Raw genomic sequence first — 17,513 nt, 5'->3', positions numbered from 1 at the left:
CTTTCCGTTTTTGGCGGGAGGTGTGTGTGTGTGTGTGTGTGTGTTAGTGTGTGTGTTCATCCATGAATCACTTTTATTTACGATTTCATTTTAGACAATGAATTATCTGTATCTGTTTATCCCACAGCTAACGAAAACTAAAATGCGAATTTCAAACAAGAAATCTCGATCTAGCCGTCATTTCATAATATCTTTATAATTATAAAAAAGATAAGAAAAAGCGATATATTATTTCTACGAGGGAACACGTGCAATGTCTACTTTAGGTTTTGTTTTCGAGTCAAATGCTATATATAAAAATCTCTGCTTGTTCAAAAACAAAAACAAAAAAAAAACAACAAAAAAAAACAAACAACAAGAGAACCTATTAAATGTAATATTTGCCACTTATTGTGGACCTCCTTTTCTTTCCTAAACTTGTCACGATCCACGGGATGTCGTTAACTTGTCACGATCCACGGGATGTCGTTATACTTGCAATCTCTTCACATGTGAAAGAAGTAATATCACATAGAGTGACGACGCTATGTCCATTCCGGTTATGCAGCAAGTTGAAATTCGGTTGAATGTGGCCATTGTTTTGGTAAATCTTAGTAAGTGTGAATTAAAGTTGGATGTAGCTTGATTGCATATTCAGCAGAACGTAATTGCAGTTTTTTCGAGGATGTTGATAACATTTTTGAGTTTATGCAATGAATAAGTACTCATTCTCTTGCTGTAGTGCAAGACAGAAGGTTCCAACAGAAGTTTGCAGAAATTGGATTGCCTTATAGACTGATTCCTCGTCTATCTCCATCATCAGAATTCATCGGTAATATTAGCTAGATAGTTCAAGACTGTTGTTCTATGTGCTTTTTGTTTTCATCTGTTCCAAGAAAAGAAAAAATATTGCAATCGATGAACAGATGTATCAGCGATAGATTTTATGAGACAGTGACGTCACAGCTACATTCAATATGGCGACTTTCGTCGTGCAGATTATTGACGCCAGTCTTGAAATTTATAAATTATCTTTATATGGGAAATTAATTGTAATTATTTTTAAATCAGAAATGAATTAGGCATATATTTATATCCGAAAGTAGTTGGTGGATCTGAAATATACATGCATTTTCGTTCCTTTAAGATATTCATTCAATACAAATATAGATGTTTCATATGGTTTGATTGGTCCATATTCCATCACATGTATTTATATAAAAATATTTAGGTTTGTATGGTAATGCGTTTGTTTTTGTCAAGAAAATAATGCTTGTTGTTGTATAACTATTCAATAATTATGCTACAGTCGTATTATAATGGATGATGTTCATGGATTGGTTAAAATAATTGCTTGGCATGCAAATTTGCACAATGTCTCTAACCCCTTATACCTTGAGACCTTATTGGTAAAATATAAAGGTAAACCCCAAATAAAATAATTCTTCAATGTCATCAATAAGGCAGTAATATTGCATTCTGATCATCCATCCCAGTTTGCCTTAATGGTCAGCTGTATAAGTAATGAGATTTTATATCGATTTAAAATATTTTTTTTTTACTGGAATGTATATGATACCATTCCGCATAAATATAGTAATATATACAGCATTTTATCCCACTTTTCATTAATTTTATTATCTGTCTTCTAACATGAGATTAGATGATTCATTTAAAACCCTCATCTTCCGAATGTTGTGTCCGGAAAATTATCTGCTTTCGTGATCGTAATTCTGTCACTCTTAGCGTCTTTAGGCTTGACTCTTTGTTGCTTATGTCTAAACATTCTGCACACAGTTCTGTGGAATGCAGAACTATTTATGCAGAAATTGAATGAAAATGCCAAACCGGACATAAAGTTCTGAGTTACTGCCCAATATATGATTATTGAATCGCCAGCGCACACTATTCGGATGACCTTTAGAATGTGACCTTACGATAGCAATGAGCGCCTATCGACCTCAAACAAAAGAGTAACATCCGAATCAGTCGAAATTTATAGTCAGTTGTACGGATTTTCATTAGGGATGCATGACACGGCTATATATTTATTACAAATATTATTTGTCATTTCTAAGCGAGCAATTTGCATGCAAGTTCCATTTTTGTCTGGTCAATTTGTTCTTAATTTGTTTCCTTCGGTAACATACTGTATGCCGATACAGACTATTATAATTGCCCTGTATGCCCAGGGCGACTAATAATAAATGGATACAACTAGTTTCTGGTCATTTAATATTTAGAATGTAAACTCCCACAAATCCTGTCCGCGGCCCTCTTTCTGTCAGAAATTAGAGCCGATATGTGAGATACACGAAAGAGTTGTGAGTTTGAGTTTATTAAATATAAATTTGGTCAAAAGTCAGCCAAATAAAGATGCAATTGATGTAAGTGTCTAGACTATGAGATACTAAGAATACAATGGGAAGGAATCAATTTCAGTACTTCTGTATCAAGCAATGACGGACCCTGCATGATATTTGCTGGTTTTTGAATGACAAGTGAGATATGTAATAAATATCAAACATTATCTCCCTGTTACATAACTTATTATGAAAGGAAATGTGACAAGATCTCCAGTAAGGAATACTTTATTCCGTAATAATCCTCAAGTTCGTTAGTTTAACAAGTTTTTTCCTCTTTTTTCCTTTGTAGGTTTATGTATTTATGTATGTATATATGTATGTATGTATGTATGTATGTATGTATGTATGTATGTATGTATGTATGTATGTATATATGTATGTATGTATGTATGTATGTATGTATGTATGTATGTATGTATATATGTATGTATGTATGTATGTATGTATGTATGTATGTATGTATGTATGTATGTATGTATGTAATGTCCACTTTTAACATGTCATTTTAATATTTATAACATCAAATGTTATTTGTGAGGAATAAAAATATATGGTACTAGGTCCCGAAATAGACACATATGGATATGATCTGTAAATAACTTCTTAAGCATAAAAGGGGGGAGGTTCGAAGGTCAAAGTAAAATTGATTGATGACACGAAACTTGCGTCCTTGACAAATGCCATTCAAACTCTGTCTCATAACCGTTTCAAATGCCCATGCGTGTCTGGTAGTATAATATATGAAAGAGCATTCTGTGGCATTTATATTCATCATGAAATTAATGAAAATAAGTATAGGTAACTTTTTCTTCTCATTTCATCCCAATAAAGTTTATTATTCTCAATAATTGGCGAAGAAAAATTGGAATCTAATACACGAAGAGTTAATATTTAAGTGATTCATTGAAAGTTTTTAAATTTTTGTAGATTTCATATCTGAGAAAATCTACAGCTTTCGGTTTTACTTTTGTCTTCTTTTCACCACCCAATTACAGTTTCCTTTGTCTTCTTTTCACAATCCCATCAACGTTTACCATTGTCTTCTTTTCACTACCCCATTACAGTTTATATTTGTCTCCGTTGCACAACCCCATTACAGTTCACTTTTTCTTCTTCTTTTCACTACTCTATTACAGTCTGCATTTGTTTCTTTTTCACAGTCCCATTACAGTTTATATTTGTCTCCTTTTCACTGTCCCATTACAGCTTACTTTTTTCTCATTTTCACTGTCCCATTACAGTTTACTTTTTTCTCATTTTCACTGTCCCATTACAGCTTACTTTTTTCTCATTTTCTCTGTCCCATTACAGCTTACTTTTTCTCATTTTCACTGTCCCATTACAGCTTACTTTTTTCTCATTTTCACTGTCCCATTACAGCATACTTTTTTCTCATTTTCACTGTCCCATTACATGTCTTTTTAGTCTCCTTATATCAACTCTTATACTGTTTACATTTTGCTGCTTGATAAATGTTTTTCTTCTTTGAAATTTATTTTAGGGAAGACAACATATTATATAAATCACGAAACTGTGTATTGACATCAGTGAGTCATAAAACATTTGTATTTAAAGATGACAGTTTTGTATGTTTCTCGGTTAATTATCTTATCCTTGCCAAAGAAATCATATTGGGAAGATTTGCTTTCTCTGGAATTCACGAGTGGATTAACACATGCCCAATGTGATAATGATATATTAATTTTATTGACATTTTCTCGTATAACTTTATTCATAGAATTCTTATTATGCTGAGGGAAAAAAAAAAGAAACTCACTTTAAATTTAATCCCCATTAGTCTACTCTGTCTGAACATAGCCACCAATTTTAAGAATGTACCGGACAGCTTAAAGGGTTTGAATCTAGAAATTACTCAAGAAGACAATACAGGACCGTTGGTCAGTCAGTCAGCAGTAGCAAGAATAGGAAGAAGGAAGTAAACATTAAATTCACATATGCTCAATCTTAATATATAATTAATGGACAACGAGCTGCTTGTAATACACAGTTACTAATTAATTACAAAACATGTTGAAAATGATATTTTCATCGAAGTTTTCTATTCTTTTTAAAAAAAACTTTTGTAGGAGATAATTTGTCTTTTTTCTACACGCGATGACATTATCATGCACATGATGACAGGATATCTGTAAGCTCTTCACATGTGAAAGCAGTAATAGTCGGTACTGTGACGTATGCTTTGTTCAATCTGGTTATGTGACTCAGAGTTGTATTTTGATGTTAGAAAGTTTGGATTTAGCATAACTGATTTCATGTTAATTCAGTACTCGTGCCAACATTATACTGCAGCATCTTGGGGGCCCGAGTGGCCACGTGGTATAAAGCGCTCACTGTTCCGGATCACTGCCATCTCATCTCTGTCTGTGTGAGTTTGAGTCTCAGGCTCGGCTAACGTATGTGCGTGAGAAAGCCTGCAAGTAGCTTCTCGTGGGTCGGTGGTTCTTCACGGAATTTTCCAGGGTACTTTCTCCACCAGTGATACCGGCGGCCATGTATAGCCTATCTTGTGCTGAAAAATGGCGTTAAACCCTACAACAACAACATCTTGGTAGCATTTGGAGCTATGTAACGAACCAGTAAAATCTATTACTTAGTAGTGAAAAGTAGTCGATTCCAGGAGTGGTTTGCGCAAATTTAACAGCCATGCAAGGTGTTTATCTCTACATCCCGAATTCGTCATTATTATTTACACTATAGTTTAATCCAAAACGGACTTCATTGAAACAGCAAATTGGCGAGAGGCCGGATGTGATTTAGTGGCGTCACAACGATAGTCATTATATACTATATATATTTTTTTTCTTTCTCCATTCACTTGATACATTCTATCACTTTTAACTATTTACCAGCCTATATCTACCTACACCCACCTATCTAACTGGTCACATACCTTTCCCAATACACAAAGCCTTGTCAATACAACATTATTACACCAAGGTAGTTGTCAATATATAAATGTATAAGACAAATAGATACTTTAGCACCTGAGTACCATCATAAATGACATACGCTGTTTACAGGTGTGATTGAATAAATGTCATGCTATAGTCTGAAGGCAGGCTCGTGTTTGACTGATGAGATGTCATTTGCAATCGGACATGCTCCATTGGATCAAATGACACCTGATGACATTTGTATGTAATTGACACATTTCCTACATCCTCAGATTTGTATTTCCATAACTCAACGTATGCGTATGCTGTGTGAAACATATACCAAAATACTTGGGAACGATGAAGTTAAGCAACGCTTTTTTTATTTCCTTTTTCTACCTATTGTGCGTCTCGGAGATAATTACATATAATTTACAACTAATTCGTCTTTATATGTTATTCTGGTTGTGTTTATTTTTATAACGACTTATTAACAACACAGAGTATGGTCCGCCCAATGTATTATATAGAATGTTCTCAAATTTAACTTCATTAACAAATGAAAGTTGCCATAAGACAACTAGAGTCAAGCAGAAATTCTGTACTACGCGAGTTATCAAAGAACGCGGTTAGTATATTCTATAATTTTTCCGAAAATGAATATTAAGATAAACGTTTCAAAATCTGGACGTTGCTGCCTCTTTACTTTCCGTCTGTCGGTGGTTGGTTATTGCTAGGGATTTACCTGCTTCCTCCTCCACCAGTTTGACTGGCCGCTATGCATAGCCTATACTGTTCTAAAAAATTGCATAACTCCACAAAAACAACATTTCTTGAAAAACGTCTAGCAGTGTATTAAGAAAAATCATTCTTGTTTTCGTTGCAGTTCTTATCTTTCATTTAATTATGCTTTTTGACGCAGTTACCAATTGCTTCTTCTTGTATACATAAATTTCATATGTGCTTTTTTAATATCAAATATAACATTTTTAGGTAATTGTATATTTTACATTATAAGCTGACCTATGTCTTTATTCCTTCATATTGTATTTGTGGGTTTACTTTGCATCGTTTACTGAACCTATATTCAAGCTGGTTGTCTCCCTACCTTGATTGCCTTCCGTTATCTATCTATCTATCTATCTATCTATCTATCTATCTATCTATCTATCTATCTATCTATGTATGCATGTATGCATGTATGTATGTATGTATGTATGCAAACAAATATTTATCAAATGATTCATTTATCCATCAATCTTCATCCTGTCTATCTGTCTATCGATTTTTCTGCTTGTCCGTCTCTTTCACTATGAACTATGTGACATGTGCCTTTGTTATTACAGATATTTCACATTGTGTAGAACAGTCCATACATTCCAAACTGTCTCGTACTTGTACTTTGGAATTCTTTCTTGGGGGGTTCACACGAATGTGTGATAAAGGGTGTCCCCAGACAGGGAAGTCAAAACACAACTCAGTTACCAATAGCCTATTGTCTGACTGTCTGATCATTATGCTAATTCAAAACAAGTTATTTAAAATTAATAATTATCTTGTTATTTATTAAGGAATAGATGGAGACAGCGGTCTGTATGCATGGATGTACCATAATAATCCTAACTAAATACCTTTGAAATGCTTCGTATCAACACACACACACACACACACACACACACACACACACACATATATATATATATATATATATATATATATATATATATATATATATATATATATATATATATATATATATATATATATATATAATATAATATAATATAATACTCAAATACCTATCTATATGTTCTGCACGTTCTATTTCAGAAACAAAAGGTCGAAAGAAGAGAAAGCCATACACACGCTATCAAACCATGGTATTAGAAAATGAATTTTTGAACAGTTCCTATATTACAAGGCAGAAGAGGTGGGAGATATCATGTAAATTACAACTTAGTGAAAGACAGGTGAAAGTGTGGTTCCAAAACAGAAGAATGAAGCGAAAGAAATTGAATGAGAGAACGAAAACAAGGATTCGAGAGGAGTCTGACAGTAAGGATCAGCCGTCTGCTGCGTCTGTTCAACAGGCATGACACATAGCTTCCTTAGACTCACCATACAATAATTAAACAATCCTTTAATTTAGGATTTCTACTCGAAATATGTCGTCAAAATTCAGGATTTGCATATTTCCAAGCGACACTTTGCGAAACTGCTGGAAGTGTTGGATGCGTATGTGCACTTAACCGGAAGTGGCTGTTCTTTGTGTGATACATATCTTCTTTTTAAACCAAAGAGTATTCACAAGGGGAAGTTATTAATACGGAATAGTAATGATAATCATCTTATAAAGTCAGGGGAATTTAAAGATTTCAAATGTATATGCTCATTGTTTCCCTCACACCCTTCAAACTAATATCAATGGGATACTCGGAGGATCACAAACATTTGTGAATCCCCGTATTCCCTTAAAAACTGGAGTAAACAGTGTTATAGGTACGCATAATGTTTTACATGGAAGAAATTTCGATTTACGTATAGGCCCAGCATCAGATTGCAAATGTACATAATGACTGAACTCTGAATTTGATGGTCTCAAACTTACATATACCATACATAAGTGTTGTAAGAAAATGATTCTTATTTGTACCACGTGATACGATCTGTCTCACGTGATCTATATTGTATATTTACGCCTGTCACAAAGAATGACCTAATGTTTCATATTGTGAATTTATGATGAAGTAGACAATATTGTGTAAATATTTATTCGTTGTGTCCAGTTTCAAATATGTATTTAATGAGCGTGATTTAAGTGCTAATTGTGACAGAGTGTATTGTGAGTTACATAAGTGTGTAGTTGTAGACGTGTTAGAAAGCAAACAACCCAGGCTTAAACATTCCGAGCTTGTCCAAATGACCAGTTTAAGGAAAATCAAACGCGTTATATCATGTTCTCGAAGACAGTGATTTCATAATAAAAATAGCACTTTCTTACATTTTCTGAACAGTGTGTCGGAGACCAAACATACATATTAGCACATGCGGAATTGTAGGGAAGAATGTTTTATGAAATTGCAGTAACGTTTTCCATTCTGCCAAAGAGTAAAAGGAGAAAGAAAAAAAACCCCCGTAGCCCATTTTCTCCATGATCAATTTTCCATACATGAATAAATTGTAAAAATATGATAAAAACACAGCCGTAATTTTCAGAATCTCTTCGGCAAAGAAGAAAATTGGCTTGACAAAATGGCAGTTGATAAACATATAGAAGTTATAGCAGACGGCGATTTATTGGCAACAAAGAACTATAAAATCTAAGAGATTGTGGCTGTTTATTAAGATCCCTATTCTCAGTGTTTCCCAAATACAGTCCTTTTCAAGCAATACTTATAACCTATCATAGGTCTTTAAAATGACCTGCTTTAATTTCTGTTTCGATGTTGAATGAATAAATTTGAAGAAAAAAAGACAAGTGTTTGTGTTCAGCACTCTCATTTTCACTCTTCTAATTATGTCGGAATATGAGTCTAAAATATCAGTTTATTCATAAGGAATATGTGACTTCGAAACAGCAGGAATGATTATCACTCGCCTGCCATAGCTGTTACATCTTATTACGTTAGGAAAGGATTGTTTACAGTAAATCGCCGATCGCTTTATACCGGTTCATGAATCCAATTAATATTTTGACATTTCACTTGGTCAATACATGAGATGGTTTAGAGATATGAGATGGCACTGAATTATTAAAACTAATCTCTATGCAAACATACATCATTTATATTACTATATATGTCGTGAGAATACCTTTACATGATCAAGAAACTAAAATGGTTAAGCAGGCTTCATCCATAAAAGGTAAACCACTTCATAAAATGCAAAGGTTAACAAGGACACTAGGTCTGAATGGCTTAGATGTTAAAACATCTTAACGCCACAAACAACCGTAAAAGGCATGTATTGACAACATCAGACTGTGATATTTAACTTTACTAGTAAATTATTTTCCAAACGAAATTGAAAGCATCCCCCAAACCACACAACCCCTGACACAAACAATGCAAAACTAGTTAATTAGCCAAGAAGCATTCGACTGCTACTTGCATTATGATTGGTACTATAAATAAATAAATAAATAAATATATATATATATATATATATATATATATATATATATATATATATATATATATATATATATATATATATATATATATATATATATATATATCTTTGTGTGTGGTGGCTCTGACTGTTTCCCACCCGCATTAAAGGAGCGCGAAACAACTGCAATGTTGCTTAGTAAGTTGACTTGACAGTACAACTGTACATTAGAAGCGCTTGCAATGCAAAAGTTATTTTTTGGGGGCTTTGATTACTGGGTTCTCATATGGGGTTCCATCTGATCTACTTTTTTACACATCCAACAACTTCGTCACAAGGCCCTAAATAACATTTTCTCAAACACATACAAAAAAAGACCCAACAGAGATCACAAAATAAGCAATTATACAGAAAGAATGAAATGAACATACGCATCTCCACACAATATTTTCTAATACGTAAATGGAATGCAAACATCATTTAGAACTGTGCATTTGATTTCCTTTTGCCAGTATTTATTGTAAGATGGGTTTCATGTATTTTGTGTATTCTCTTTAGAAAGCGGCCCATCAGGAGCTAAGAGTGCATAGGTTAGTTTGACACTAGTTCTGTTTGACTTATTTATCTATCTAATCTTTTTCTGACACACTCTCTTCACGTGGATTTATTTTAATTGTAATTGCTAGAAACAATATATATATATATATATATATATATATATATATATATATATATATATATATATATATATATATATATATATATATATATATATATATATATATAGTTTTGCAAAGTTTATTCGGATAAAGAAGACCGTGTTAAGTTCTGAGTGTGTAAATTCATCGGACGTGTTTGTATTTGAGCCAGGGCTGATTGTTTGACAATTTTGTGTACGACAAATGTTGAATTTGTGATTAAATGGTTTCGAATTCCTAAATTATTCCAATATATTTATAAACTATAGAAATGGCCTACTTATACCTGCATATTAAAACATACAGTTGTTCTAGGACCTTGATGTTATATACCAGAAGAAGAGGAACATTTACTGGGACAAAAACAATTGAGGAAAACGAAACTTGACCCTTGTATCTCTTTCTATTAGAAAAGATAATGCTTCCATGAATTTGAAAGTACCCAACGATGTCCAATAGTAATTATTCAATTTATGCAGTAATTATGTTATTTAAACTGGATACGTCCTGTTCTGGTAACCCTCTATGAAAGGGACATAAATGAAATAGGAAAATATTGGAAAACGAAAGAGGAAACTGTTAAACGACGTAGGAAAATATTGTTTTCGTTTAAATTTTATAAAATATACTTTTGCGTTTATAATGAGAATGCTGCTATGGAAACACGCCACGACTGTTTTTATTGATTGGATGAACATCTCCTATACTAACTAGCTATTGCATATATACGTACCTTGTTTAAGAAATGACGTCAGGCAGACATCTGACATCACGATAGCGTTCATTATGGACGAATGGTCTGATATGACTTAATTTAGGATTCAATTTTTTTTCTTTCTTTTTTATTAAGCATAAAATTACATGATTTTCTTTACTGAACTTATGCAAATATTTCCATAAAAGTATAATTATGTTTTTTGGAACTGGTTTCATATTTCCGAGCCGACCGAGCGTGTGAAAGAGCTCCTCGTCGATTTCCCCCTTTTTACGCAATATCACGCCGTCGAGGTATTTCTGAGAGGGTTCATGCTTTTGTAAGAAAGCATTGATGTGTTCCAAGTGAGAATGATTATGTATATTCCGATGATAATGCATTTATTGGAATGAAATAGACATGGAAAGAGACAATTTATAACTTTCAATTAAAATGGCGATATAGGCACGCGGCTATTTCTGTATATATATATATATATATATATATATATATATATATATATATATATATATATATATATATATATATATATATATAGATACACGGAAACTTTACATCTTTACATTTGTGTTGATTTCAAATATCTGAAAATATTAAAACAAAAATGACTTAAGTAAGCAGTATAAAAGTTTTGTTAAATAAATGTTGAGTGATTCTGATTGACTTAAGTTTCGTCAAACTACATAAAACATGATTTGAATGGTTCGTTTTAGATTATATTGGTCATTCACATTAAAACATATATTACTGGTTCATAATTAGTCCCAGATTTCATTATACCATAACAAAGTACAAACTGCAGAACATGTTCACACTGGAAGGGATGAGAGATATAATTTGTGAGGAACATGACATCGACGCAATGGTCAAATGAATGTTTTGCTTGTCTAGTATCAAAATATGTAAAGAATATAAGATGAAGTCATGCCATAAAAGTATTTCCTAAAAGCAGTGCAACCTGCCATTAAAATCACCTCATTAAACAACAACTCTGATATCGGCCATCGCGCAATGTTCCTTTCTCTTAATTATGCCTTATTTTTCACCCGGTTAAGCAAAAAAACATTTGATACCCAGATAGAGTACAATGTTCTTTTCTCTTACTTTAGCCTACATTTTCACATATTAACTTTATTCGTTCCACAGCAATCGCTTATTAATGTCGACAACATTCACATAGACGGGCAAACCTTGATGGCGTAATGTATGTGTCGTAACACTCGTCCTGGTGGATTTTATATTGGCCTGTCAATTATATATTTATTAGGATGTAATTCTTCCCAAACAATTATGCATTTTGCTTTAGTGGTCAAAATTGTACGAAGACCTTGCATTTTTCCTTCACATGCACCGAGTAACGAAGGACAACTGCAGACATCAAGTTTAAACGACACGGAAATCTGCCTTCTGTTCAACTATAGTTGAAGAAATGCTTTAAATTCTTGTCAAGTATTGTCGCAATGTCGAGGCTAAAAAGGTACAAATGCCATGGCAACGCTATCAGATTCTTAAAAGTATTATAAATTAGTTATAAATATGATTCTCGAAGCTATTCTTAGATCATAAACAATAACTAACTACGTTTTGTACCCATGAAAGAGAAATGTTGTGAGTAACAAGACTGAAGCACGTTTATTACCCTGATTACAATTCCATTACGAAAGCAGCGTCTTGTTTGAACTTTTTTGGTAATCTGACATTTTGACATTCATTTTCTTTTAACAATATATCGAGAAGTAAATGTAATGCGTTCCATAAAGTTGCTAACTTGATTCCCAAATTCATTATGGACAAAACATTTCTTCTTTAATAAGATGGGCATTTATTTTGTAACGATGTAATCAGATTTGTTTACAGATAGATACAGGGAATAACATTGACATCTAACAAACGCCTTAATGTAATGGACCTGGAAGTAATACATATTAATGAAATAACAGCTACTCTGATGTTGTCATAGTAATATACATTTTTTACGAAAATTCAGATGTATCTAATTTCTTTTCTAAATAAATCGTGCTAATACTTGTATTCCGACGTTAATGCCAGCCGACATGATCCGCGAACTTTCCTTTAGCATTGCGGATTGTTACCCGTATATTGCAACAATAATATTCCCAACAAGATGGAAAATTGACATGCATTTGAAAACATAATTCAATACACTGGAAACTCAGCTCGCGTGTTCATTAAGCCATTAAAACATTTAAGTATTCACATAGCAACTACCTCATTGTTTTAAAGCATATTGGATCTGTTATCACTTGCTGACTGACTTAACGACTCCTGAAAACATTTACAAACATTATACAATAAGTACTCATCTCCTCTCAAGGATATAAAACCATATATTATTTGCAAGGAACATGACATTAGTTGTTAATTTTTTTAAAATTTCATTAGCCGTTTTGTTTTTGCATAAAAGGCAGACTATTATTTTAAAAAATGTACCTGTCTGGGTCGGACATTAATTATTTTTCTTTACTACCCACGGGTACTGAACCAATGTTCAGATTTCTGAATATAAATCTCTTACGTCTTATATTTTGCATATAGTTTAATTCAGGAACTTTAACAGAAGAATTTCTTCAGCAAATTTTTAACCTTTTCAAACATGAGACACGGTGTAGTTAAAACTAATAATGATTTGTATGTGTATCAAACTTATCAATATATTTCTAACCATCAGAAGCTTCCGGATTCTCATATTCGTTCTGTTGCTAAGTAAGGACTCGTTTTATTTTATTCTTTACATTTGGTACAAAAATTTCCTTAGTTTTACAAGAAAGAAATGCTAATATTTTATATACCGTACCTCAGCAATTATGTACCTACATTTGTTAACAATTAATTAGCATTGTATTTACCGCAGACACAGTCTGCTTACATGAATAAAAACATCCGTAGGAACTCGATGCATTTGTTTATTTCTGTTTTCATTATCTTAGGTATGACAACAGGCAGCTTTCATTTCAACAGCCAGGCAATACGGTTCTTTCTATCTATCTATCTATCTATCTATCTATCTATCTCTCTCTCTCTCTCTCTCTCTCTCTCTCTCTCTCTCTCTCCATTCGACATGTCTCCCAGTAGTTGATATAAAACCAATTGGTTCGATTTTGATTTAAATCTTATTCAAGCATATAGGATACAAACAGCATAAGACGTTAGATATTCTTTTTTAACCACGTTTCCTTTCTACACTTACACACAATACAAGTTAAATTAGTGAACAAAATTTGAGCTGTAAGTCAGCAAATCCTGGATCTACTAGTAATTCACAAATGGATTTGAACCTGTTGTCGACAACATGATGAAACCTTCCAATACGCCATTTCAAAACGGTGATCAAATAAAAAGATAACGTCTAACACTCCACAATGACATCGAGACAAGCGTTTCATTTGACCTGGTCGTTGAGGTTCGATGCGGTTGACAAAAATACAGAATCCACCCCACCCCCAACAAACGTGGAAATCCGAAATGTCCAAATGGGCAATAAAACAGCATAATTTATTTTTAATTGGCATAAAATGAATCATTTAAAAATAAACAATTTTTTAATTTATGCAATGCATATGATTTGATTTCCCAAGTTATTTAAAAAAAATCACATTAGTTTTTATTTACGATTTTGAAAGCTGTTGCAATAATTTGCACAATTTTTCAACTGTTATGTTGCAGTGACAATTAAATTCTTTCTAGAACTTCTTCCATTTCATTTACACATTCTTTTCTTTGTTTTCTTTTGCAGAGCCGACTTTAGATACAAGGACGTTTTTGTCATTGTACATCATCAATTTTATATTATCAAAATACGGGACAATTCATTCGAAGAGCAGATTCTTAACATTAACGTTTCGATCTTTAGTTTCGGCAATAGTAATGTTGGTAAGAATACTTATTATTGTTGATCTTAGTAATCCCCTTATATCTAACTACAGTGTAAGTCATATATCCCCTTATATCTAACTACAGTGTACGTCATATACAACTGTTTAATTTCTTGAAAATCTGAAGTTCATGTTTCACACCCAGTGCCTGATTACCCATTAGGAACATCAAGCACGTGCTTCGTGCGCCAGCTCAACAGAAGCCACAGAAAAATTTAGATTAATTGTTATTATTACATTAAATGAATTATATATGACCATTTCGATCTGCATGTACGCGTATTTTAATTTGGAATGATGGCAAGACTGGTATTTTCCCACATTTTTTGCTTTTAGCTTTAACCAGATAGACATGACTTATATTTGTGTCTATAAAAATTATTGATAACCAAACAACAACACAGCGTAATAAATATTACTATCGAGAGTACTTCACAAACCTCCTTTCTGATTGTAATATTGTGTTGAACGTTTTTGAAGGCCTCTGCTTCAGAGATAAAATGTGATATTCATTACGGATTTTGATGTGTTGACTTCAAATATGACAATTAAAACAATTGATTGGCAACTTTTTATAAGATAATTTTTTAAATACATTTTACGTCTATGTATGTTATGTAGGTAGTAGAGCTTTAATCATAAATTGTAAATCTAGATCTTTTCATGTGTTTATGGTTGCTTTACATGATAATATTTCACCTGTCCTGTTTATGTAACACTTTAAAAAAACAGCAAACGGGTTAAATAAATAAAATTTATTATGAAACAAATGACACTATTATGTACGGATTCGGCTTATGGGGTATGTGAGAAAGCTTGCCAGTAGCTTTTCGTGGGTAGGTGGTTCTTTCTGGGGTTTTCCCGTGTTCTTCCTCCACCATTAATACTGACCGCCATGTATAGCCTATCCTGTGCTGAAAAATGGCGTTAAACCCTAAAACAACAACAACACTATTATGTATATCTAAGTACATAGTTTAGTCCTTATTTATTATCTGCTCGGCGCTTGTCTCTTGTATTCGTTGAAAGGAGCATATATTGTCACTGTTAAGCAATAGTCTGCAAGCATTGATGGGCTCCATTTGCCCTGATAGCATATCTCCATGTTGCAATGTCCTGGTGAAATCGCTCGGCGTATTAGTCGCTTACTTACTTTTCCAGTTCGGTAGAAAATGTATAGATGAGAGTGTAACAAAAAAGTCTCTTTAGTGGCATGTTGCAACGAAGGCTTTTGTATGAGGTTTTCAGCCAACTCTCTTTAGTTGTCTGCCTTGTTATTTCTGAGAACATGTGTTGAAACTTACCAAGAGGCTTTCCATGCCGTCTTTTCCTTGTCACGCAGTGTACGGTCAAATGCATCATCTCGAAGAAGTTCACGAATCTGAGGACGGACAAAGACACCTTCCTTTATCTTAGCTTCACTTAACCTTAAACATTTACACGGAGGTACTTGAAAGCTGCTTGTGTTTTGTCCATGGCATTGACAAAGTTCTTAATCAGACCCAGCTTGATGTGCAAGGGTGGTAGCAAAATCGTTCTTGATTCAATAAGTGGTGGATGCTGAACAGTTTTCCTCCCATGCTCCAATGAATGTCTGAGTGGCAATTCACTCTTGATGCAGCGGGAATCTCTCGCATGACTATCCCATCCACAGAGAAAACAGCAGAACTTTGTGTATCCAGTCTGTAGACCAAGGGAGAGAGCAAGACCAATCAAATCTCCACAAAGCAGCCACTGATGTTTGTCATCGTTTATGCACATCAAAATTTGTTTCATGTTTTCATAGGTTTCATTCTTATGGACTGCATGACCAACTGGATTTGTTGGCAATAAATTGACATCATGCAGCAAAACAGATTTAACACTCGTCTTCGATGAATTAATGAACAGTCTCCACAAATGCTGATCATGAGCGATGTTGAGGGCTGCCGTCACACCATCGATGTTGTTGCAGGTTAAACGATCACCTTCCATGAGGAAGATTGGGACAAGATCCTTTTGATGGTCACGGAACATTAACATCACCTGCCAGGAGATTCCACTGCTTTAGTTTGGAGCCCAACTGCTCTGCCTTACTATTGGATAGTTCCAAATCCCTGACAAGGTCATTCATTTACCTTGTGTTATGAAGTGTGATTCAGAGGAGGAGAATGGGAGTAAATATGGATCATGTGACATTGATGGTTCAGAACTAGATGTTCCTCTTCCTCTTCCTCGTCTGACTCAAGTGAGAATGATTCTGGTGCATCAGGAACCGGCGGTCCTTCTCCGTAGGGTACTGGGCGTATAGCTATTGGGATGTTTGGATAATGCACAGTCCACTTGTTCTTCTTTAACACACATTTCCCATGCAGCAGTACCGATTGCTGATATGATCTGTTGGCTCACTGCAAATCATTGGCACTGCATATATTACCTTTTCCTGTTCAACCACTGGTGAAGATTTGTTGCGAAAGTTTTGCAGCATAAGTGTGGGGCACACCTCTTGTCCTGATCTCCAATTCTGCAACCAAAAATGTGATAGGCGTTTTTAGCCATATTGGTTATACTGCGCTTTTGTCATGCAAAAGTCACTTCACCACAAACATTTATCTTCATTCGTCACACAAGTACGAGGCATCTCCGCTCACTTTGTCTAATCAGAAATGTGTCTCTTTGCAAAATCAAACACTTATAAATAAGAGAGCACGACATTGTACGATTTCTAGAGCTGATATAGGGCAATTTGTTCAGCAGAGTGACGTAAGCTTAGTTATGATTGCATCATCCATGACTTCTAGGATTAACATGATGTAAATCATACTGCATATGACGCAATACCAGCTGCAGATTGCATCATTCATCGAGTTGACCTAAAA

General features: G+C 33.8%; 1 protein-coding gene across 4 annotated transcripts in view; it reads left to right on the top strand.

Moving 5' to 3' along the window:
- Window positions 1-13,677, top strand: part of LOC149772699 (uncharacterized) — a 65,348-nt gene extending 51,671 nt beyond the window's left edge. For 3 of the 4 annotated variants that reach the window (XM_089947474.1, XM_089947476.1, XM_089947473.1), the window contains exons 3-4: window positions 722-811; window positions 7,070-13,677. In XM_089947474.1, coding sequence (XP_089803600.1) covers window positions 722-811; window positions 7,070-7,335 — 356 coding nt within the window. In that variant the 3' untranslated portion in view covers window positions 7,336-13,677. The remainder of the gene's footprint in view (window positions 1-721; window positions 812-7,069) is intronic. The other variant, XM_089947477.1, reaches the window with a different exon arrangement.
- Window positions 13,678-17,513: the final 3,836 nt, after the last annotated feature.

The sequence above is a fragment of the Sinohyriopsis cumingii genome, unplaced genomic scaffold (genome assembly GCF_028554795.1).
Source record: "Sinohyriopsis cumingii isolate HCF-2022 unplaced genomic scaffold, ASM2855479v2 utg001242l, whole genome shotgun sequence".
In the NCBI taxonomy this organism is placed as follows: domain Eukaryota; kingdom Metazoa; phylum Mollusca; class Bivalvia; order Unionida; family Unionidae; genus Sinohyriopsis; species Sinohyriopsis cumingii.
The sequence above is the reverse complement of the archived record's forward strand: the minus strand, read 5'-3'. Positions and strand labels throughout refer to the sequence as shown.